The sequence below is a fragment of the Ovis canadensis genome, chromosome 11 (assembly GCF_042477335.2).
Source record: "Ovis canadensis isolate MfBH-ARS-UI-01 breed Bighorn chromosome 11, ARS-UI_OviCan_v2, whole genome shotgun sequence".
Classification (NCBI taxonomy): domain Eukaryota; kingdom Metazoa; phylum Chordata; class Mammalia; order Artiodactyla; family Bovidae; genus Ovis; species Ovis canadensis.
The window spans coordinates 42839403-42862640 of record NC_091255.1 but is presented as its reverse complement, the minus strand read 5'-3'; the positions used below and the strand labels follow the sequence as shown (position 1 = coordinate 42862640).

At 55.7% G+C, this 23238-nt stretch overlaps 1 protein-coding gene across 1 annotated transcript; it reads left to right on the top strand.

The window, feature by feature from the left end:
- The first annotated feature begins 1792 nt into the window (after positions 1-1792).
- ALKBH5 (alkB homolog 5, RNA demethylase) lies at positions 1793-20085 on the top strand. The gene is made up of 4 exons (XM_069543027.1): positions 1793-3606; positions 11000-11080; positions 17569-17724; positions 18467-20085. Exons 1-4 carry the CDS (start codon positions 2837-2839, stop codon positions 18642-18644), a joined length of 1185 nt encoding a protein of 394 aa, XP_069399128.1. The 5' UTR covers positions 1793-2836; the 3' UTR covers positions 18645-20085.
- The last annotated feature ends 3153 nt before the right edge of the window (positions 20086-23238 follow it).

Genomic DNA, 23238 nt, shown 5'->3' with positions numbered 1-23238 from the left:
TTGGGTTGTAGCATGCAAGCAGGCCATGTGAGTGAGGCCTCAGCTGAAGTGCATGGGACAGGGAGGAGCCTCCGGGCCCAACCCTGGGCACTGCAGATTCATGTGCTGGGTGGTGACAGGTCTGAGTTTTGAGAGGTTTGTTGCATAGAATCAGACAACCAGAACACTGGAGCTTTGGAACTTCAGGATCTGGGCCTTAAGGGTGAGGCTCCTGTTTTTACAGCTCTTCTGGTGCTTCTGTGGCAGCAGCAGCAGGTTGACCCCTTGTCAGAGCTAACGACCCGAAGAGGTACAGTGGGAAAACTCAGGGGTGGCAGGAGAGTCAGATCACTCTGTATTCCCCAGACCCAGGAAGACAGGAACTCCAGGTGGTCGTGGGGACAGCAAGAACCGAAGGAACCCAGCCCCAGGTGGAGTGGGGTGGGGTGGGGTGTTAACAGGAGACACGCCTGGGAGGCGTGGAAGCCTGACACACTCTTGTCCTGTCTTCCTGGGGTAACTAAGACCCCAGAGATGAAAGGGGCAACTAACTGGTCTGGCCTAGAGGCAAACACAGGCAGTCTTGTTCCAGAGCTTCTCCCTTCCCATTGAGGCTCAGATGGGAGAGAGAAGGGCCCTGACTGCAGAGGATGGGAAAGCCACCCAGAAGGGATATCTGGGAGCCCTGGAAGAGGAGGTGACTCCCACATTTGCCCAGAGTGAAGCACTGGGGGGCTCTGGCAGGACTTTCTGACAACTGAGGTAGTGAACTCCCTGCCACCAGGTGTGTGAGCAGAGTCCAATGCCCCCTCTTGGAGGGTGGTTGAGAGGTGGGTGCTGGGCTTCTGAAGGGCCTGAGCCCTTGCAGCCACACTGCCAGTATGCAGGTAAAGGGGCCCTACCCAAGCCTTCACCTAGAATGGCTCAGACACGACTGAAGCCTGAGCCTAGCTCCCTGGCTCTGGCCTTGCCCACTGGCCACCTTCACACCACATGCATCTGCCTTCCTGCCACTACTACAAGCGATGCCCACCAGCTTGAGTCAGAATAGGGCCAGAAGCCATTCCCTACAGGCTCCGTGCCTGTCCCATCTCCCTTACACCTGCTGCTGCTCGCAAGGGGGTTAGGGCCAGAGTCCCAGGTGTCCAGGCCTTCCCATCCCACTGGCCCTGCTGTCCTGGCCTTGCCAAGTTACCCCACTACAGGCCCCACTTCACAGCAGAGACCGTTAGGCCCTCAGTTTAGGACGTGGAAACAGGCCCCAAATGGAGGTGAGTGGTCCTCTCTGCTTAATGGACAGGATATGGGACTGCATCTCAGCCGCGTACCCACCGCACGTGTGGGCACTGATGTCATTCCCGCCTCCAGAGCTTGTCGGGGTCCTAAGCCGGAGGTAAAAGTCCAAAAACACGACTGCCGGGTCGCAGGGTCCGGAGCTCAGGCCCTGACAAGCGAAGACGGTGGGTGGAGAGGGCGCAGGGACAATGGGGCGGGCGCACAACGGTCAGAAAGGAGAGACTACGAAACCCAAGATGCATTTCATTCCAGAGAAAATCTGCGGATGTTGCTAGAGGGGTGAACCGAGCCTCCAAAAACCACAATGAAGGCGCGGGTGGGAGGGACTGGGACCAAGAGCGTGACCACGCGAGCAGGCCTGCGGGTCAGGCGGGGCCCGGAGGGTCTGAACAAAAGGCTAGGCGCCCGGTAGAGCGGCGACTCCCGGGTCCCCGCCATCCCCGGGGCACCCTGCCCAGGAGGGCCGCGCACGCGCCGCCGCCTGGACGTGACTCGGGCAACGTCCACGCGGGGCGGCGGAGGGCGGGGGGTGGCATCTGCGGCGGCCGCCGTCGGACAGGGGGCTCGGCCGGGGCTCTCGACCCAGCAATCCGAGTGTTCCCTTGCGCGCAAAGGGATTCACTTCGGTCAAGTCTCCACTCAGGCACTCTTTTAGCCACCCGGTCATCCTTCAGGGGTCCTTGTATCCCGCTCGCGGCTAATTAGGGGGACGGACGCAGTAGCCAAGGCGACCGTCGGATGGACAGGCACGCGCGCCAACCGGCTTCCGGAAGCTGCCGTCTGGTCCCGCCCGGCCCGTGGCGGGTGGCCCAATGACAGACTCAGAAGCGCCAAAGGGGCGGTGCCCGGGCAGCCTTGCTTGTGGCGGTTCCCCGGTGATTGCGCGCTGGGGGCTGAGGCGATTTTGGTCGTTCGGACGATGCCGTGACGCAGCGTGGCGACAGCGTTGGTGGCGTGAGCGCATTCCTGTGGAGGGAGCCCTTCGGCCGCGTGGGTGGCGTGGCGAGGAGGCAGGCTGCTGTTTGGGGCGTTCGCGGACCCCTTCAGTGGGTGGGGGAGGGGCGGCGAGCGGCTTTCGTCTGCGCGTGCGCCTACCTCTCCGCTGACCCGGCCTCACGCACGCGCATGCTCTGTGCGCGCGGAGCCGCGGTGGCCGGCTGTACTGCGCGTGCGCTCGGAGCAGTCCGCTGAGGAGCGGCGCTGGCGGACGTCGGGCGGGCGGCCGTGACGTCGTGAGGAGCGCTTTAAAGTGCGGGCCGGGCCGGGCGTCTGAGGGTCCGGCCGGGAGTCGGGCCGAGCCTCCGTGGCCGCCTTGCGCGGCATGAGGCCCTGCCGGCGCTCCTGCCCCCCCGGACGCGGAGGAGGAGGGAGTCCCGTCGCCCCCGCCGCCGCATGACCCGCAGCCCCTGAGGCCGCCCCTCGACGCCCCAGCCGGGCCGCGCGGCCTCGCTCGCGGGCTTGGCGCTGAGGGCCCCTGCGGCCAGGGGCCCGGGCGCGTCCCCCAGAGCCATGCCCGGCCGCCCCGCCCGCAGCGGAGGTCCCTAGAGCAGCGGCGCGGGCCATGGCGGCCGCCAGCGGCTACACGGACCTGCGGGAGAAGCTCAAGTCCATGACGTCCCGGGACAACTACAAGGCGGGCAGTCGGGAGGCCGCGGCGGCCGCTGCCGCCGCCGTGGCTGCTGCTGCCGCCGCCGCCGCCGCGGCCGAGCCCTACGCGGCGTCCGGAGCCAAGCGCAAGTACCCGGAGGACTCGGACCCCGAGCGCAGCGACTTCGAGGAGCAGCAGCTGCAGAAGGAGGAGGAGGCACGCAAGGTGAAGAGCGGCATCCGTCAGATGCGCCTGTTCAGCCAGGACGAGTGCGCCAAGATCGAGGCCCGCATCGATGAGGTGGTGTCCCGCGCCGAGAAGGGCCTGTACAACGAGCACACGGTGGACCGGGCCCCGCTGCGCAACAAGTACTTCTTCGGCGAGGGCTACACGTACGGCGCGCAGCTGCAGAAGCGCGGGCCCGGCCAGGAGCGCCTCTACCCGCCCGGCGACGTGGACGAGATCCCCGAGTGGGTGCACCAGCTGGTCATCCAGAAGCTGGTAGAGCACCGCGTCATCCCCGAGGGCTTCGTCAACAGCGCCGTCATCAACGACTACCAGCCCGGCGGTTGCATCGTGTCCCACGTGGACCCCATCCACATCTTCGAGCGCCCCATCGTGTCCGTGTCCTTCTTCAGCGACTCTGCGCTCTGCTTTGGCTGCAAGTTCCAGTTCAAGCCTATCCGGGTGTCGGAGCCCGTGCTTTCCCTGCCGGTGCGCAGGGGGAGCGTGACTGTGCTCAGGTAACCGCCTGGGAGGAGGGGGCGGCCACGGGAGCCTCCGCTTTCAAGCTCTGACCCGGGCTTTTGTGTGCTGGGCGGGGGTGGGGATGGAGAAATGGGGTCTGCGTATGAAACGCGGGCAGTAAGAGCGGCGGAGCTAGAAAACTATTCCAGGGCACCTTTGTTGAGATCGATGACTTGAGCCTAGAACTAGTCTAAAGGCATTTTTCCAGAAGGCTAATTTTAAGAGTCTCATAACGTTCCTCATTTGAACAAGTCACTTTTCCATTTGAGGTCTCCAGCTCCAAGTGTGTGTGTTTTTAAGAAAATTTGTTGGAATTACTGCCCAACAGTCACCCCAAGTCTGCCGTTTCTGGTCTGTCAGAGAACGTGTTCGTGGATTCCTTAACAGAGGAAGGCCCCAAGAGGATTTAACTGATGGCGCTCTCCATTCCCAGGAGGGGGAGTGGCTGCCCTGGAGCTGAACACATCAGTGGTTGGGCCAGGAGAACAGACTTAAAACGCAGCCCCCCTTGGCTGCAGGAGAGCCCACTGCTGCTTTGTAAGATGTGGTGCCTGTAATCAGGACCAGATGAAACACAGTAAAGCTTGTCTTTTTACGTGGTGTTGGGCTGTGTAGTTGTGTCAGCACAACTTGGGCTCTTGGCCTGTTTGCATTCCGGGATCCTGCTGAGAATTACCTCAGTTCCCTGGTCCCCAGGAGGAGATGGCCTGCTGGAACACCTTTGCTGTTTCTATGAAGCAGAAAATGTATTTGAAAGCTGCCTCTTTCCCATACTGAAAGAAGCACATCTAGCGATGAACTTAAGTAATCCCCAAAACCTCTTAGGAGATCTAGATTGCAGCTATTTAGAGCAGCTTGGTTGACCACCAGATTCTAGTACAGGATCAGGACACACTGTGGTTTTGTTGTGAGCCACTTTATCTCTGAAGCTCAGTCAGTGCCATAGGCCACGGTTATGGGTAGAAACAGGGTCGCTGGAGTTCTCTTAACATCATGAGGCAAGTCTTCTGTATTCATTGAGGGGAGCAGCAGAGGCTGCTTTCCATTCTAGGAATGTCAGCAGAGCTGAGTGATACCAAGGTCTCCCCAAGGGAAACTTGGGAAAGTTAGCAGCAGAAGCAGCGCTTCGGCTTCATTGTGCATCAAAAGACAGAGGGCCAGCCGCTTACCTCTCGGGTGCCCACTTGTCACCTGGACCCCGAGCTTCTCAGGTCTGTGTGGTGCTTCCAGATTGAAGTCTTAGTGGAGCCCTGTAGGATGGGATTTCCAGGGCAGACTCTCTCAGGTGGCCTGCTGTGTCAGTTTGGTGCCTGACTTCACTGAAGGGCTCTCTGTCCTAAAAGGGTTTCACTCAAGGGCCATTTGGTATCTTCATGGGATACTAGTGTCTCACATAATCACGGAATCTCTGGGTTGTCAGCTCAAGGTCTCACAGTGATCTGATGTGTAAAGGGTAGGGGCACAAGAGGCAGTTTGTGACTTTGAGAGTCCCCTTTCCTCCCACACACGCACTCCCTGTACTGAAGAGAAGTTTCAAGTTTTTAAAGTGCAGGTCTGTTAATGATCAGCAGCAGGATTGCATCACCAGGAAAATTTTCTTCATCTTTTCCTTAGAAGAGTATACAGTCCTGAGGTTTTCCCAGTCCCTTCCTCCTGGGTTCTGACTTGGCTGAGGAGTCAGCATGGGAGGCTCAGCCCAGTCCTGAAAAGTGCTGCCCCAGAGCTTTGAACCCAGCTGTCCTCTCATTTGCTTTGGCATCTTGTGGGTGTTCTCCGAGCTGGCTTTTACGCCTGCAAGTGGGGTTGATGTCAACTTCCAAGGCCTGTTAGAACTAAATCTCGTGATTTAGTGTCTCCTAGAGGGCCCAGCACTGGGTGGGCCCTTACCTGGGTGCTTTCATACACAGGATGACAAGTGTTCCCCTGCTTCTTGTGGGAGAGCCTTTAACAGGGTTCTTCCCCTCATGGAGCTCTTGGCCCGGGGGTGGCCACAGACAGTTAGTGACATCCCAGGAAGGTAACTATCCACTCTGGAGGGTGAAAGCTTTCAGGAGGGAGTAAGCGGCAGCTTGAAGGGTGACTTGGAGATGACTGGGAGTAAGCCAAGCAGAGAAAGTATGAATGGAGTGAGTGCTTGGGAAGTAGCTGTAGGTGAGGAGCTATGGCTCGAGGCTGACTAGGGGCAGATGGCGCTCATTATAGTCCTCAGAGCCAACCTGAACCTGAGGACGGGGGCTCTGGTGCGGCTGCCTCGATGAAGCTCTAGGTCCAAGCTTCTCGGCAGCAGTGCTGTTGGCATCTGGGCTGGTTCATTACTTGTTGCTGGGGGCTGTCCTGTGTGGTGTGGAATGTCTAGCAGGATCCCTGCCTTCTGTCCACTAGGGCTGGAAGCACCTTCTGTGACAGCGAAGAACATTTCTAGATGTTGCCGTATGCCTCCTGCGGGTAAAATGTTCCCCAGTGAAAAGCCACTACTCTTGGGCTCTGGACACCCCCACTAATTTAAGCCCTCCAGCACCTACTCGCTTAGCTTTCTCAGCTTGCTTGCTGTGCAGGTGGGTGAACACCTGCCTGTTGGTGGTGCCTCTTCAAGTCCTGCTTGGGCTCTTCCCCCAGGTTGGTGGGAGAGGAGCTTGCATTCACTTCCCAGTGTGTATCCCAGCCCAGAGCTGTGAGCTGCCCATAGGAAGGGGCTGGTGAAGACAGTGGTTCTCTACAGATGGGGAGAGTTCTAGTCACTCTCATCTGACTCAGACTTGTGTTGTTCATGGCAGTGGGGGGGTGTACCCGTCCAAGGCAGAGTGGCAGGAGTACAGTTTTGTATTTAACAGTTGTCGGCATGGATTTCAGTGTGTGGCAAACATTGATTCAGCAGTGTCCAAACGTGGGCATTTAGAGCAACGCTTCACAGACCCTTCTGGAAGTGCTTTTGTAACCTTTCCATGTTGGGCCTCAATAAGTCCTCTCTTAACGTGGTTTTCTAAGGAAATATCTTTTATCTCTTCTGTTTCTATATCAGTTAATCCCATATTCCTTCTCCTGTTCTCTGTATAGTAAATGGCAGATTAAAACAGATTTCAGTTGGATTAACTGGAATAATTACAAGGCTAATTGCTTGCTTGCGCTATTTTTAATCACTGCCTCTTGGATTGTGGTTGTGGTGGCCACATGCCCGAAGACCCAGGCCTGTCTGAGGTGGCAGGGTTGCCCGGCCACAAGACATGCTGCGGTGAGCCCAGCCTGTGACCTCCAGATAACAGTTGATGTTGGGTGGAGTGGGCACCCTGTCAGTTCTGGGCAGAGGACTGATTTTGTTAAGCTGGTTGAAAGCAAAATTTAGCTTTCTGGCTTAAAATAGTCGGGAATGTAGGGCAGATAGGTCTGGGCCACATCTCTTGTGTGGAGTCTTCTGATTCCATGAGATGGGGAAGGACCTCAGGAGGAAGTCAGGGCTGTTTATTCTCAGGAGGAGTTCTGGGCCAGGGCTGTTGGCTGGCCTTGGTTCTCCCAGGCCTGACTAGAGGCAGAGGGCAGCAAAGGGAAGGAAGCAGGTGGGCTGGTGACAGTCTCAGTCATGAAGCGCAGCAGAAGCTCTAGAGAGCCGTTTTCAGCTGGGCAGTTGGTGTGTAGCTGATGCTAGCTACTCAGAGGCAGGGGTTCACCTTTGCGCACTTCTCTGAGAGTGGTGGGAACACCTGTACTCTTTGCTGAGGTCAGTGAGGCCCCCCCCCCCCCCCCCCCAGACAGACTGGACCTTGTCACTGGGAAACACAGATGGGCTTTTCTTCCTCTCCCTCCCCACCATGCTCCCACCCAAAAAGCAAAAACCAGCGTAGTGGTGACACTGAAACCAAGAGTTTGATTAGAGTTTCAGTGCCACCACTTTAGCTGTTTGCCTTTGGGCAGATTACTTAATCTCTCTGGCCCTTAGTTTGCCTCCGCATTGTAGGGCTATTGACATCCTAGAGCTGTTATGAAAGATTGACTCTCTTTCACAGTACTGAAGCTTGAGGTTTTGGTGGAGCCTCTGGAGATGAGCTGCTTCTGTGCTCAGCTGTGTTCTATTTATACCTTGATGTGTATAGAATTGGGACTTGGAGCGGGTTGACTGCCTTCATTCTGGGTTCAGAAAGCCCCAGGACTGCTTCATCGTACTGGCTATGTGTCTTCTAGGGGGTTCAGGTGTGGTCATAACTTGAGCCTGAGTTCACAGTTCTGCTCCTGTGCCCAGGAGGCTGGCCTGCTGCCCCTCCCCTCCCCACTCCCTAAGCCTCAGGGAGGTCTTTGTAGGCCTCTCACAGGTGAGGCAGGTTCATGAGGGCTGCCAAAGCAGCTAGCCCCTGTTGGAGGGAGGCTGTCATCAGGCAGTACCTCCATCTCTGGTTCTGTCTGCCCTGAGCAAAACTGTAGTAGATGGGCAATGACAGCCACCTTGGAACTGTGCCTTAATAAATCTGTGTGCAAGACTGTCCCCTTGAGGAGAGGCGTGCAGTCCTGCACAGTCCCTTATAAAGAGTCTTCCAGACTCCTCCTTTGACCTGCACCTAATCCTCTGAGGAAGGACTAACTTAGCGCAATCTCTGAGTCTTCAAAGCAGCAGAAACATTGAGCTCAACACAGATGTCATTTAGCATGTAGAGATGTGGAAGGCCTTTGCAGAGCTTTGTCTTGTAGGGAAGACAATTGCCACAAGCCCGAACAGTAGTAGTCAAGAGACTTGGTGAGCAGTTTGGGGAAACCCAGCCTAGAGGGTTGGGCAGAGCTTCCCAAGGGAGAAGAGACTCTTGAAGAATCACTCTGAGGTGCAGCGTGGTGGGTGGCAGCCAGGCTCTGGCTCTGTGTGCTGGTGGTGCACTGGTTACTGCTGTGTAGAGAGGGCCGTGAGGGGCCCTGTCCAGGCACATACCATCCCAAGGTGCTTCCTCTTCTCCCTTCCCTGTGAAAACAAAAGGGCGGGAGGCGCCAGCACTTTTCTTCACGCCAAGGGTAGGACTGGACCCAGGGCATATTAGATTTCAGGTTGGTGGAATGAGACTTTCAGTTTCTCTTGTAGCCAGTAGGTTCCTTGGCAGTAAATAACCTCCTTTGGTCTCTGCTGAACCATTTCTGCTGAAATTCAGACTAAAGAGCTTCCATTGATCAGGACTTTGAGCCTCCCACTTCCAGTGGAGCCTGATACTGAGGAGGGGTCAGTAGGTTGTGTCACAGCTGCTAGAAGTTCAGGAAAACCAATGCTAGTGAGCTGTTGAGGTGGAGTCCGTGCAGTACTGCCTCTGTCCTCGTTCTGAGGTTGGGCTGGGTGGCAGGAACCTGGCCTGGCTTGCTCTTCTTTCTGAAGCCTTTGGGAGGTGGGGCCAGGTAAAATTTGATCAGCATCTGGATTTGCAGCTTCTGTGTTATGGGATGCAATTCCTTGTTGAAGATGGGAAGTCAGGGCCCTTGGCAGCTCCTGTAGCCAAGTCAGATGGGTTAGTACCACTAACCTGTTAGCACAAGTTAGGTCCTTCCTGTTAGCACAAGGAAGGTTGCCTGCAGCCAGTACTGCAGATCTTGGCCATAGAGATGTGCCTTGGATTACTTTTTGGAAAGTCCTGGATTTACATGGGACTGTCTCACAGCCCGTACCTGTGCTTCCCCAAAGTGGAGTGACAAGAAAGCACAGGACGAGGTCTAGAACTCCCAGCTCTGGGAGGGGGCCCAGGAGGCCTCTGCTGCAGGCAGAGCCTGGATCTAGGTGGTCCAGGGCCTCTGGCTGGTGTCAGCTGCTTGGTAAGCGTGGGGTGCCAGGCACCCCACATTGTCAAACTGAATTCTCACAGTCGTCCTGCAAGTGGGCCTCCCACTACTCCTCTCCAGGGTGCCAACCAGTAAGACCTAGGACATAATTCTGCTGGACAAGAGGAGGCACTGACCTCTTTTTAAAATCTTACCATAAGTCACCACTAAGGAGTCATAAGTCATAGAACACAACCACACCAGTACCTGAGAAGCTACTACTGTCCCTGCGCATGGAGGCACTGAGGGTTCAACCCAACGTGCAACTCGGCTGAGGTGACAGAGCTCAGGTTCTTCCCAGGTCCCTTCAGCTACGCCATCCTGTATGGCATTTCTCTCTGGGCCTCCAGATATTAATAGGTGTTATTTGAGAGAACGTTCTTTGGTCAGTGCTCAGTTAAATGAAGTCAGCAGATTCTTTTGCGGTAGTAATTCTCAGATCCTTTAACGTACCGATGCTTTTTTAAACTCATCAGTGTTTTCAGATTAATTTGACTGTGGATATTTGTCTGTAATTTCTCGTGGGACTGTTATTTACAGAGAAAATTGAAAAACTGGTTGAGGAACAGCTCAGAGGGGAAAATTCCTAACATAAGGGTCCTTTCTTCCACCTTCAACATGGCTTCAAATTGGATCTTCGTATCAGGCGTGGTTCTTTCTTGGACTTCATTTGCTCTTGCATCCAGTTCTTGCCCAAGTTGGGGCAGCCTGGCCATTTTGAGAAGTCCTTCAGAGGCCTGCCCTGTATCTGACAGCTGAGAAGGAGCTGACTGGCTGCTGAACACAGGATGGTCGGGGGGCAGGCCAGGGGACCCTGAGCAGGAGGAGGAGGCCTGTGGCTGAGAGTCTTTCTGACTATGGCACTCCCTGTGCTTAGTTGGGTAACTCTGGGTGGGGGTGCCTTTTGGCTGCCAGGCCCCCAGTGAGGGCATGTGCTCAGGGAGCTGAGTTTGCTTCCAGAGTTCCAAGTTGGAGAGACATTAGCTGTGAGGAGGACAGTCATCTACCCACACTCACTGGTCTGAGCAGTTTTAAAAATCATGTAGCTTGATGAAAATAAATAGATACTTGAATGTGATGGGAATTCTTAAAACATTCCAAATACAGCTGTCATCAAGATTTTGGGTCCCCTAAAAAGAAGGCTGTGGAAAGCTTTTTTTCCCAAGTAGACAAATTCTCTTTTTGCCGTAGTTCTCTCTGGTGACTCAGTGCTGTCAGCGTCTGCTTTGGTCTCCTCTGCCAGCCCAGGAGTGGGGTGGGGGGAGGGGATGCGGTTCTTCTCCCTATGGTCTGGCCTGAGTCACTCTGCCTGCCTCCAAAGCCACTCAAGGTGTGCCCTCTTGGGGGCCCTTTGAAAGAGCTTCTTGCTTGTGCAAGGAGATTTCCTTCTGGGCTTCTGCTTCACGACCAACCTTTACCTCATCCCAGGTTTTCCCTTAATGATTTCTGGGCAGAAATATCATGAATCTTAACACATTATTTCCTTCCGTGTAGATCCTTGGACCTCTTAAGTAAGAGGGCAGAGTGTGGCCATAAGACCAGGCCCCTATTTCTGCTCCCTCACCCCTGGGATCTTTGGTTGTCCATCCATGCTCACATGCTATTTCTTTTCAGTGGATACGCTGCTGATGAAATCACCCACTGCATCCGGCCTCAGGACATCAAGGAGCGCAGAGCGGTCATCATCCTCAGGAAGTGAGTGCCCTGGTGTCTGGCTCCCTCTGTCAGTGCTCTCAGTGTGAGAGCTGAGCAAAAGCACACACTCCCAGGGTTTGTGGCCTGGGTCTTAAGACAGGGTTTGGGGAGTATTCCTCCAGACCCTGCCTCTCCCACCTCTTCCTTTCCCTTCCTCCTTGGTTCCGATCTGTTGGGTGTGCGTCTCACTGAATATTTTTAGGTGTGCCTCAGCAGCTTGCTATAAAGTTGCCTGAGTTTTCACTTCTGTGAGGAGAAGGGAGTGAGGAGAGGGGACGAAGGTAAGTGGCTGGCCGTGTGTTCAGCAGGCGCGTGCCTTGTGGCTGTCCCTCCTCTTTGGCCGGGGGTCAGGGAAGCAATGATCAACATGGCCAGTCCTGGCATCTCCAGCACTTGTGTGTGTGTGTGCTCAAGTGGTGCTTGGACTGAGCTGTGCAGACATTGGGTCAAGACAATTCTCCCTGGATGGAGGCTGGCATCTTGAGAGGCTGGCTGATTGCTCAGGTTGTGTGGAAATCAGTGAGCAGGGCGGGGCCAGTGCCTAGACCCAAGCTGGAACAGAATGTCCTATAACTTGCCTAATTTTTTTTTAATTAACCTTATTTTTTTAGAACAGATTTAGATTACAGAGGCATGCAGACAGCAGAGCGCACTCTGTCCCCTCCTGGTGACGTCTCACGTCAGTGTGGCACGTTCATCACAGTCGGGAAGCCAGTAATGACCTGGATGATTAACTCAAGTCCGTCCTTCATTCACACGTCCCGGTTCCTCCTCACGTCCTCTTGTGTCCCAGAAGGACATATGGTGATCATGTCACTTCTGTGTCACGCCTGCTGTGATACCTTTTCAGACTTGCCTAACTCGTAATAACACTGACCTTATTCGTGGTAACACTGACCAGCCAGGTATATGGCAGAAGGCCCTCAGTTGGGGAGTATGCGGTGTTGCCTCATGGTCACACTGGTTGTGGGTTTGGCAAGGAGGCCGCAGAGGGGCGGTGCCCTTCTCGTCACATCACATCCCGGGCACAGGGCCTTCCATTGTCCACACTGACCTCAGGCGCCTGGCTAAGGTGATGTTGGGTTTCTACCTCTACATTCACTGCTGCCCCCTGTCCACAGTGTCCTCTCAGTGAGGATGTCGCTATAGGTGGCCCACACGTGAGGAGTTGGGGGTGAGTGCCACCTCCCTGAAGCCCACTTGGGATCTTCTGCAGGAGATTGTTCTGTCCCCCTTGTTTACTTCTTCGTTCTCTTGTTTGCTGATGGCAGCATGGACTCGTGGTATCTATTCTATGCTCAGCTTGTTTCCCCTTTGGCCACTGTACATCCTCACTTTCTGGCCTACCATCTTTCTTTCTAACTTCAGTTTATAACTTCACCATCTTGGCCCTTTGGGTCTAGAACTCCAGAGTATTGTGATGGTGATGTCTTTTTGACATGGCTCTGCCTCTTTGCCAAATCAGAACATTGAGTCTATCATCTGTAGAATGGAGCTGTGGACGGTCCTGCGGTGCAGGCAGAGCCCTGGGCACCAAGGGGAGCACCAGACAGCAGTCAGCCTGGCAGCCTCTCTCCTCTGGCCTAAGGATATTCCCAGAATCCATCGGAAGAAGGTTTTTCATCTGTCTTATGCTTGGGTTTCCTGTGGTTCCGAGTATATTCCAGAATCCATGACCTGAAAATGAGGCAGCTGAGTGTCGCTCCTTTCTGGCCTCCCTCCCCAGTGATTTCTTGTCAGATGTGCCTGGGACCTCCAAGAGTTCCGGAGATAGGATTGGTCTGGGAACCGGGCATGGAGGGGAGTGGAACCAACACGATGCTTCCCATTGTCCCTCCCAGCCCATCATGATAGCCTGTCCAGGGAGCTCTTCACTGGAGGTGCGGGGCAAAGTGGCTAGAGGCCAAGTCATCCTTCCTTGCGCGGTGGCTCCTGTACCTGGCTGCCTGAGCTGTGTGCTCGGGCTTGGTGGGCTAGGAGTCTGCACTCTGGCCAGCTGAGCCCTTGCCAGTGTTCTGACCTTGGAGAGTGGCCGTTGTGGATGACTGGGGCTCTTTGACCTTCTGACCTGAGTGGGCCCAGGAGCCAGCCAGGGACTGGGTTGGAGGACAGAGGCACAGACCTTGGAAAAGGGGCAGAAAGGGGTGGGTGGATGTGCAGGGCTGCTGAGGCGTGCAGTGCCCAACTGTAAGCAGCCAACTTGGGGAGCAGAGAAGAGGCAGGGCCGTGCTGTCACCTGCTGAGTGAGAGTCAGGTCCTCTTTTAGTGTCTTAGCTGTTTGCTCCCTTGCTGCCATTAAAGGACCCGCAGCTCCAAGGATGGCCTGTGAGCTGATGTCCCAGGCTCTTGAAGCAGTGGCCTCTGTTGGGATTACTCTCCCTTTGAACACATTCACCTTCTGATCCACAGCCACCCCACTCCCCACCCAAATGACCCACGTCTACACACTGAAAGTTGGTTAATCTAGCTGTCCTTCAAGACTCAAAGGTCAGCCATTTTGACACTCGGAAAGCAAAGGAGCCTGGGAGAGCCCTGTTCATCTGGGCCCTGGCACTGAGGTGGTCCAGAGGACAGCTCTGGCCAGTGAGGAGCAGCACCAAGTGGAAAAGGACAAGCTGGCGACCTGATGGAGAGGGGAGCATGCTGGCTTAGGTGCTGCCAGGGGTCACAGATGTGGCCTTGGTGAGTGTCCTTCAGTAAGGCCCCTTCGGGTGGGCTATGGGCACTGATCCCCGCCCTGTTCCCTGTAGGTAGGTAGGGGAGCCAGCCCTGCCTTCTCTTGGGTTTGGATAAAGATCACACAGGCTGCTGAGAGTGGGCCAGGGGGCTCTGTCACCACTTCAGGCTGGTCAGCACTAGGGTAGTCTTTCTTAAGGCCTCATGGGGGAGATGGGCAGGCCGTGACCAGGTGCTTTCTGATTCAGCAAAACACGGCTCCGTTGCAGGTGGGTGATGCTGAATCTTCACTTAGGACGTGGTGGTGTAGTTTCTTGCCTGGAGGCTGGGAGTGACCTTAGGAGAGCCTCCCTGAGTGCGTTCCTCAGGCTGCAGCTCAGTGTAACAGTGTGTTGGGGTCACAACCAGTAAATGGCTGAGTGCGGCCTTGGACCCTGGTTTCCTGGTGCTGGCTCTTGTGGTCGGCGATGGTTTGCACAGTGGAGCACCCTGAGCCCCACCCTGGGGTGGGTGCTGTGAGTTGAGAGCCTGGAGCCTTATACAGAAGGGCTTTCTTGCCTCTGCTGTACTAGTAGAGAACTGGGGGCTGAGGGTATTTTAAGTGGCAAGGGGACTACCCTCCAGGATGTGGGGTGACCAGCTGCAGGTTGGTCAGCCCCTCAGTGCCCCCAGCCTCCTTGCATGTTGCTGTTCCCTAGTCTGCCCAGTGCAGGTTTCCCAACTGACGGGTTGGGGTCATGGCAAGGATGCTGTGCTCAGGTGCAGGGAGGCCTGTGTCTTGAGGGAGGGGGGCAGGAAGCCCTTACCAGAGCTTCAACTGGGGGATCACTGTGCGCCCGTCATCTGGGCCCTGTGGTGTGGCTGGGCTCTGTGGAGCCTTGCCTCCTGGGGCTCTGCTTAGGCTCGTGTGGTGTGGCGTGGTGGTAGCCAGGCTGCACGACTGGAGGAAGCTGCCCTCAGGGCCTGGATGTTCTATAGGCCTGGGTCTGGGGGCCAGTCTGCTGGAAGCCCAGGACAACATATGTGCTTGGGCTGCTTCTCTTTTTGGGGAACTGCTCAGGTATCCTTGTGGCCCCCTGACCACAGCAGGCTGCTGCAGCACCTATCTGAGGACTGCTGGGGGAGGGACAGGGCGTGGACTAAGTCTGATGCTTAGAGCGGCCAGGGCACTCAAAGATGAGGAACACTCAGACGCACCTGCCTTGGTACCCCAGTCTCCTTGCCCCCTTGGAAAGGCCAGGCTTTGTGGCACAGGTCGGGTTGGGGCCAGAAGTTGCAGGTGGTTGGCAGCGGGGCCTGAAGAACAGACTGTTTCCCTATCTCTAAGAAGCCGTGGTCCGTCTCCAGGAACTGCTCTCAGCTCTGCCCCAGTGAGGAGGGCCCACCTGGGCCTCAGGGCCACCCGGGATAGCCGCTGTGGACTGAGTCCATTGACTGGGTCTCTGATTTTGCGTTCTTCCCCAATCTGAGGGCAGTGCCTGGGACAATCAGCCCTCTCACTTCCCCTCAGGTCACATGTTAGCATGTTCCATTAATGTTTGGCCATGTTCCGTTGGTTCTGGCTTCCCCCGTACCTACACCCAATCTATGCTTTGTCTTGGGAACTCTCCTGACATACCTGGGGTGTCCTGCTGTGACCCCTGGACGTTGACTCAGATCTATAAGGAGGGTCTTTGTTTCTGCTACCACTGGAGGAGGCCCAGGCCTCACTGCTAGAACTGGACTTTCTGCTTCCAAGCTTGTGGCTCTGTGCACTGAATCCTGGCCTGTGCCCTTTAAGAGGGGTGGGTTCTGAAGGTACACTGCTGGTGGGCTCTGGGCTGGGGGTCTGGCTCTAGCCTGGCTTCCTGCAGCTTGGTGGGTGTTGGAAGTAGAGCTCCTCCATCGGTTGTGAGATGTACTTGTCATAACCTCTAGGGAGTGTCAGGAGCCTTCAGGGCCCCAATCTCATAGATCCCCAGAGTGGGTCGGGAGACTGGCTCCTGGTAGAGCCACCTCTGATCACCCCCTCCCTGTGGGCTGATGTGACAGTGGTGGAGTGCGGGTGTGGGAAGCTGCCCTTTGCTCTTCTCCTTCTTTCAGGCAGCTAGAGAGAGACCTGGCCCGTGGCCCTGATTGGTGTCCACTCTCAGCTGGTCCCACCTGTCTCCCCACAGCCCCAGTGGTCGTGGGCCCACAGTGAGGGCCCCCCACTGTTCAGGCCGGCCGTGGTAGTCCCAGCAGCTCAGGAAGGGTGGGGCCCACAGGCTCAGTGACTGCCAGCCCTGCCTGCGTGGTGGGGTGTGCCTTCTAGCCCCAGAGGTGTGGGCCAGACTCTCCCCTGGCCATCCGCGCTCACCTGACAAAACTACCTGGCGGTCCTGGGCCCTCAGTTCTGCCCACACGGGCTTTCCTGCCCGGGGGTGTGCTCCCAGCGCCACTTCTTCCCCGTGCCCCTGGCCTTGAAGGAGGAAGCTTGTCTTGGGTCTCTGGACCCTGAGAACTGAGAGAAGCCTTTGCTCAGAAGGGGAGGGATGTGACTAGCTTGACTCTGAGGGAAGCCTCAGGGCTGCATCTTCCTCTTGTTACCAGATCCTGTCACCCGGGGTCCCCAGAGGGGAGGCTGAGACTGGTGGGCACCTAGTCGGTGCAGCCAGGTTCTTCTGGCTTCTCCATATAAGAGACCAAAGCAAAGGGACAGGGACACTGGCCCTGCCTGCCTGTCCACCAGTTTGGGTCTGATGACATCAGAATACTGGTTCCCTGCTGCAGAGGCATCCCCTGCTGACCTCTAGAGAGTTACCCCAGCCCAGGTTTGGAGCCCTGTGGCTCCTGCTTGCCAGGCCTGGAGTCACACCTAGACTAGTGCTCTCTCTCAAGACTTCTGGGACACATGACCTCCCTCCTCACTGACCCAGTTTTCTTTCTGTTGTGAGGACTGGATGCAGTTGTTCCCAAGAACCCAAGGCAGCTCTCATGTTTCCCTCTGCTCTCTTCCCCCAGTGTTCTCGGGAGGCTGTCCTTTGAGCCCTGCCTGGCCACAGCACCTTCTTCAGGACCCAGTTGTCCTTTGTGCCCAGCAGCCCATGGCAAAGGTGCCTTCAGGGCCTCCTGCCAGCTGCGCCCCCAGCTTCTCTCGCCACCTGACTTGCTGGCTGTCTCTGATCACGCAAAAGACCTCGGGCTTCTCGGAGGCTTCCCACACCAGCTTCCCCCGGCCTGACATCATAAAGGACTTGGATCGCTGCCCTGGGCTGCCCCCCACTCACCTTCTCCATCCTTTCTTCCTGCGTCCTTGACTAGGCACTGTGTTCCAGTGCTCGGTGGGGGCTTTGCCTTCAGAAGCCCTCTGGCCTTTGGTTGGTCGGTGTTCAGGAACCAGCAAAGGCTACCAGGTAGCTGTGGTGGGACCAGAGCCATGTGTGAATGTGGAGCTGGGCCTAGGCCTCCTTGGGCTCTGCCTCTGTTCACTTCCAGCCCTTCCACACGCTGGACCTGGGGACCTGCCTGTTGGGTCTCCAGGCAGGGGTGGGCATGTCTGGGAGTGTGGGACCCCAGTCCTCTGGCAGGTGCAGCACACGTCCCTGGAGGGTCTCTAGGCTTGAGAGGGGTGAGGTGGGGCCGCCCCATCTGGCTGAGAGAGCCCTGGGGTCCTTTTCCCTGGGGCAGCAGGGTCTTTGCAAGTCAGCTGGACCAGTCCCTAGTTGACCCACGAGGAGACGGGAGCATAGAACAGAGAGTGCTGGCCTCACCTAGCCTGGCCAGAGTTGGTCTGATGGGGCCATGTCCTCCCCAGAGCCCCGCGGGTGACCCCACATGCGTTTCCTTTGCAGGACGAGATTAGATGCACCCCGATTGGAAACCAAGTCCCTGAGCAGCTCCGTGCTGCCACCCAGCTATGCCTCAGATCGTCTGTCGGGAAACAACAGGGACCCTGCTCTGAAACCCAAGCGGTCCCACCGCAAGGCAGACCCCGATGCTGCCCACAGGTACTCAGCTGTGGTCCCTCAGTGCAGGCCAGCAGAGCGGTGCCACTACCTGACTGCAGAGTTAGATGGGTGGGTGGTCTGGGGTAGGTGGTTTGGAGCCTGCCATCGCCCACTTTTTCAGAGCCTTCTGTCTGCTTTGCTGCAGTTGGTGGTGTTCCCAGCTAAGCCCTGACTACCTTCCTGTGGGGATGCTGCAGGCCTCCCCTTGTTCAGGACACGCTAAGGTGCTCCTGTGGGTTCTGTGGGAGTTGGAGGGGAAGTGAGGGACTTGGAAGTTTGCGGAGCAGGGTTTCCTCCCGGTAGGGTTCTGAGGAAGCTGTTTACACCAAGACTGGAGGATGGGATGGTATGTAGGAAGGGCAGTACGGTCAGAAGGTGCCATGTAGGCTGAAACCCCAAGCCAGGAAGAGCTTGGTAGTTCCTCGGGTAGTGGGGCTGGTGAGCAGAGAGGGAGAGTGGGCGTTGAGGAGGACTGAGAAGCCAGGGAGGCAGCAGGACCAGGCAGGGTCTCAAGGCTGCGATGGGAAGGCCACCTTGTGTCCGACAACCTTGGCAGTGTCCTGGGGTACAGAGTCAGAGCCCAGCAGACCCACGGGTGACTGGGGCGTATCTCAGAAACTGGGTTTGGGGCACTGGCATCTCGTGGGGCCAGGGCACGGGGCAGTGCTTCTGCCAGTGCCGCCCCACAGGGAACCAGCCAGCGGGGGTGGCTGGGTAATGCCTCCCTGATGCCTCCCCACAGGCCTCGCATTCTGGAGATGGACAAGGAGGAGAACCGGCGGTCTGTGCTGTTGCCCGCACACCGGCGGGCGGGCCGCTTCAGCTCCGAGAACTACCGGCGCAAGTCCTACGAGCCCGGGGAGGACTGCTCGGAGGCGGCGGGCAGCCCCGCCCGCAAGGTGAAGATGCGGCGGCACTAAGGCAGCGCCTCCGGACTCGCGTGATCCTCACTAGCTGCCCCTCCTTTTGTTCTGTTTTGAGGGTTCCCCCCCCCTTTTTTTTTTGATTCTGTTTTTTTCCCCTTGGTTTGTTGCCTGTTAAGGCTGAAGAACGGGATTGGCCAGGACCTGGTTCTCTTGTTCTGGGTTTCCTCCTGGATGGAAAGGCTGTTGGCATCTGTAGGCACAGAAGCGCACACTGGAGGGGCCAGTAGAGGCGTGGAGGGCTGTGTCAGGCTGGGTTATTTAAAAACAGCGAAATGTTTTGGTTAAGAAAATTCTTGTTTTGCTTTAAATGTAAATCTTCTCAGTGTTGTAAATGAAGTTCTGTCTCCTCCCTCTCCTCCCACCTATGTCTGCACTGGGGTGAGGTCCTGCTGGCTTTGCAGGGGGCCTGCTGCCTTCCTACCGCTCACCTGCTCTCCAGGCCCAGCAGCTCAAGTGGATACCCCTCCTGCCGCTGTTGGGGAGATGACAAGCAGAAGCCTGGATGGTGTCAGCCCCTGCTGCCGTAGAGCTGTTACTGGCTGAGACCTCGGGCTTCTTGCATGCCCTCTGGCCTGCTCTGCCCACGGGTCCCCGGCTGCCAAGGAACCGGCTGCAGTGGTCCTGACCTCTTGCTGGGAGCCTGCCTCTTTGCTGGTCGCTCCTTTCAAGCATATGCGTGCGATTGTACGGAATAGTTTTAGACTTGCCATGTTGGGCAGTTTTAGGAGTTGTTTCTAGCTGGAGGGACTGGTGTCCTTCCAGGTCTAGCGTTTGGGGTATGGAAAATTGTGGTGGTGTGTGGTAGGGTTTTGTTTTCTTTTGTTCTGAGTTTTCATTTTTTTCCTTTGGCCTCCTGGCTTTTTCCTTTCCTTTTCTTGTCCATCGACCAGCATGGGCCTTCTCCCTGTGTCATCCCCCTAGGAAGGGCCCTCCTGCAGCATGCGTCCAGGGCCAGAGGTTGGGCCTACAGATGGGGTGGGAACCTCCTCCACCTCGGGCATCAGACCTGGGAAAGGGGCTTTTAAAAAATAACAAAAGGGGAAAAAAGTGAAGTTTTTGGCAGTTTCCACCCACTCATCCTTGAGGGCTGCAAGGTTTTGCTGATCGCGGTTCCTTAGGAATGTCTCCTCGCCAGCAGGCCTAAGACCCAGGCCCACTGAGAGCAGAGCCCCTCCCAGTCCCCAGGCTGCCCCGTGCAGGGGCTGGTCCAAGAGGAGGCTGCAGAGAGCTGGGCAGCCACCATCAAGAAGCCCCTTTTGGGGCCAGAACTCCTTTGCCAGCGTGGATTCCTCAAGTTGGGACTTCGTAACTAAAGCAGTTGCAGTTGTATTTTTTTTACAGCTTTTTTCCCAAAAATGATTTGTAGTTGTGTGTGCAGCACTTTGCCCTGATATGTGTGCTCTACAATAAAAACCAAATCTAATATATTTTGAAACAGTTGTCTGATGCTGTTGTAAGAGAGGATTTGCCTTTCTTCCTTAATCCCTTTGTTTTGCCCTGAAACCCTGAAGAGGGTGGGAGGGCAGAGTCCATTGCCCACCAGGGCTCCAGAGGAGGTGAGCAATTGCTAACCCAGGGCTGAGGACTGGCTCGCCCACTGTCTTTCTCAAACTGCAGTGAGGATGGACTTTGTAACCCATGTGTCCAGATGCCTGTTGTGGGCACCATGGACCAACAGGAGCCAGGATCCTGCTCTGCTGAGTTGCAGATGCCTGTCTTTTGGAGTGATCAGAGAGGCTGCAGGCCAGTGGAGGAGGAATAGCATGAGCAAAGGCAGGGAGAGCCTCGCCTTTGTAGCAAATGCACTAGAAGTTTTGTTCATTGAACAAACTGTCAAAGTCCTGCTGTGTGCTGGCCAAGCCCTCACTGTGGCCCTGTGGTGAGCACAGCCCTTTGAGCCCCTGCTTTCGGGGTGAGTGTGTAGAGCTGAGGGTGCAGTTGCTGGGGCCCAGGGGCTTCTAGTCCCTTCAGATCCTGGACCAAGCAGAGTCACTCTGCTTGGCCGAATTCTTGCTGTGAATACCTGGCAAGCCACACAGTTCCTCGTGTAACAGGGAGAGGAGAGTCTATAGGGAGCAAGCAAGTGAGGGGCCAGGGCTCAGGCCTGCTGGTTGGTGACAGGATGTGAAGTGGAGATGAGGTAAGCAGAGCTTCCCTGTGGTCTGTGGCCAGTTGAGCCTGCAGGGGTAGCTACTGGGCTGGGCACATGGGCCCTGGCCGAGCTCTGGAGCTGAGAGGACGGTCATCCAGAGCACATGGGAGGGGCAGCTCCCTGACTCGGGGGTCACAGGATGGGCACTTCTGTGGAGGACTGCGAGAGACTCCGGACTGCGAGAGACTCCCCACTGCCACTGTGACAAAGCCAGACCTGGGTCCTTCCCAGTCCCTGAGTACTGAGGCCCTTTGCCTTGCAGGACTGAGGGATGAGGCCGGAGGACGGGGTGTCCAGCCCTTGGAGGTCCTGCTATGTCTCTGGCTCTGGTTTCTGTCCCTGTACAGTGGTTCCGTGGCATGCCATCTCTGAGACTGTCCCCAGGCAGGTGGGGGGCCCTATATCCAATTCCCTGAATCAGACTGTCAGTGTCTGGGCCATGGGCCAAGTCCCGTCTCTGCCCCTGCGCTACCCTGCATACAGTAGGTGCTCTAACATCTGACTCCAGCCCCTCCCATCTGGGCAGCCCATCCCATTTCCACAATCCTGTTCTGTGGTGAGGGAAACTGAGGCCTGACGTCACATCCATTCATTCAGAAAACATCTGCGTGTCTGCCTGCTGAGGGTATGAGACCATCTGGTGTGTGTCACACACGTGAGGTTTCTGTAGGTTGTGCTGATAGGTGAGCAGCACCTACATTACCAATAATGGAGCACACAGCACTTGTAAGCTCTGTTTAGTCAGTTGTTGCTCACAGGATGCTTGTATTTGTTGTAGAATTCTTATATCTGGAGCTCACCCGTGGTAACTCAGCCACAGTATGGTGAATGGAGTTGTACTCCATCTGCCTGCATTGCTTTCCTGTGGCTGCAGCAACAAACAGCCACAAACCTGGTAGCTTAAAACAACAGACTTCGATTTCCTCACAGTTTGGAGATCAGAAACCCAAAATCACTACCCCTGGGCTAGAATCTGCCCATTCAGATTCAGTTGTCTTCAACAGTGCCTCATGGCTGTCGACATTGCTTAACTTGTGGGCACACAACTCCAGTCTCTGCCTCTGTGGCCACATGGCCACCTCTTCTGTGTCCCACACTTCCTCTGCCTCTCCCTCATTAGAGCCCATCTGAATAACCAAAAATAATCTCCCCATGTAAAGAGCTATAATCACATCTGCAAGGTTAAAAGAAATGTAAAACAATTTACATTCTGGGGATTAAGGTCTAATAACCTATGGGGGCCATTGTTCAGCCTGCTACACCTCTCTTCCCAATAAATGTGTCACTAAATTTGATACATGACCTATGACCTCTCATCATTGAACAAACTTACTTGGGTTGAAATGTTTCAGTCACCACTACTTTCCAATTTAATCTGCATCATCAATACCTTCTTCATTGAGTCTTAAGTTTAAACCTGTGCTGTCTAACATGGCAGCTGCTTGGCAGCCACTGGACAACCTGGCTGAAATGTGGCTGGTTTGAACTGAGAGGAACTTGAAATGTCAAATATACACCAGAATCTGAAGAGTTGGTGCGAAAAAAGGATGTAAGAAAATATTATTAGTTACTTTCTACTGATTACATTGAAATGATAGTATTTTGGACCTACCTGGATTAAATAAAAATATGCTATTTAATTTTAACCTGTTACTGTTTTAAGTCTGGCTACTAGGGAATTTAAAATTACATATGTGGCTTGCATTGTGTTTCTATTGGGTGGCACTGGTCTAGAAAATGAAAACCAGCCTGGCTGTAGTGGTGGCTTGTTTCCGTGGCGTGAAAGTCGCTCAGCCATGTCCTACTCCTTGCAACCCCATGGACTATACAGTCCACGGAATCCTCCAGGCCAGAATACTGGGGTGGGTAGCCTATCCCTTCTCCAGGAGATCTTCCCAACCCAGGAAAGGAACCGGGGTCTCCTGCATGGCAGGGGTAGTCTTTACCAGCTCAGCCACCAGTACTCCCTTCGGGTAGACTTCAGCTGTCAACGGGGTGGCTGTGAGCGTTACTACGGTGTTCCCATCACACAGATGCCGTTAGTGAAGGAAGGGCAGCAGACGAGAAAAATTAATTAAGAAAGGAAGTGCTTAGTTCTGAACTTTACCTTTGTTTTTAACTTTTAAGTAACAGCTGTGTCTGACAACTGACTCACAAAAATTCGTAAAAGGTAATAATTGGCTGTTGGGAGCGGCTTCACATGGAGGGTTTTGAGCAGTGGAGCACTTGGGCAGATCTAGAGTCCCGCGGGCTGCAGGGCTGAGTAGTAAGTAACAGGCGCGGATTAAGAGATCTCAGAGGCTAGGGCCCTCCAACTGGGTGCTCCCTGGCGCACTTCCACTGGTGCCCACAGAGTGGCAGCAGAGCCCCAGTGTTGGTGTCTCGAGTGGGTGGGGGTGGGGGGGCAGCCCTCCTTCAGTGTAGAAGGGGAGCTGA

What these genes read in the sequence shown, in the direction of transcription:
- ALKBH5 (XM_069543027.1), top strand. Translation starts at nt 2,837, where the DNA reads ATGGCGGCCGCCAGCGGCTACACGGACCTGCGGGAGAAGCTCAAGTCC. An exon ending in GGGAGCGTGACTGTGCTCAG is followed by an intron (nt 3,607 to 10,999) that starts GTAACCGCCTGG and finishes ATTTCTTTTCAG; the next exon opens with TGGATACGCTGCTGATGAAA. An exon ending in GACCCCGATGCTGCCCACAG is followed by an intron (nt 17,725 to 18,466) that starts GTACTCAGCTGT and finishes GCCTCCCCACAG; the next exon opens with GCCTCGCATTCTGGAGATGG.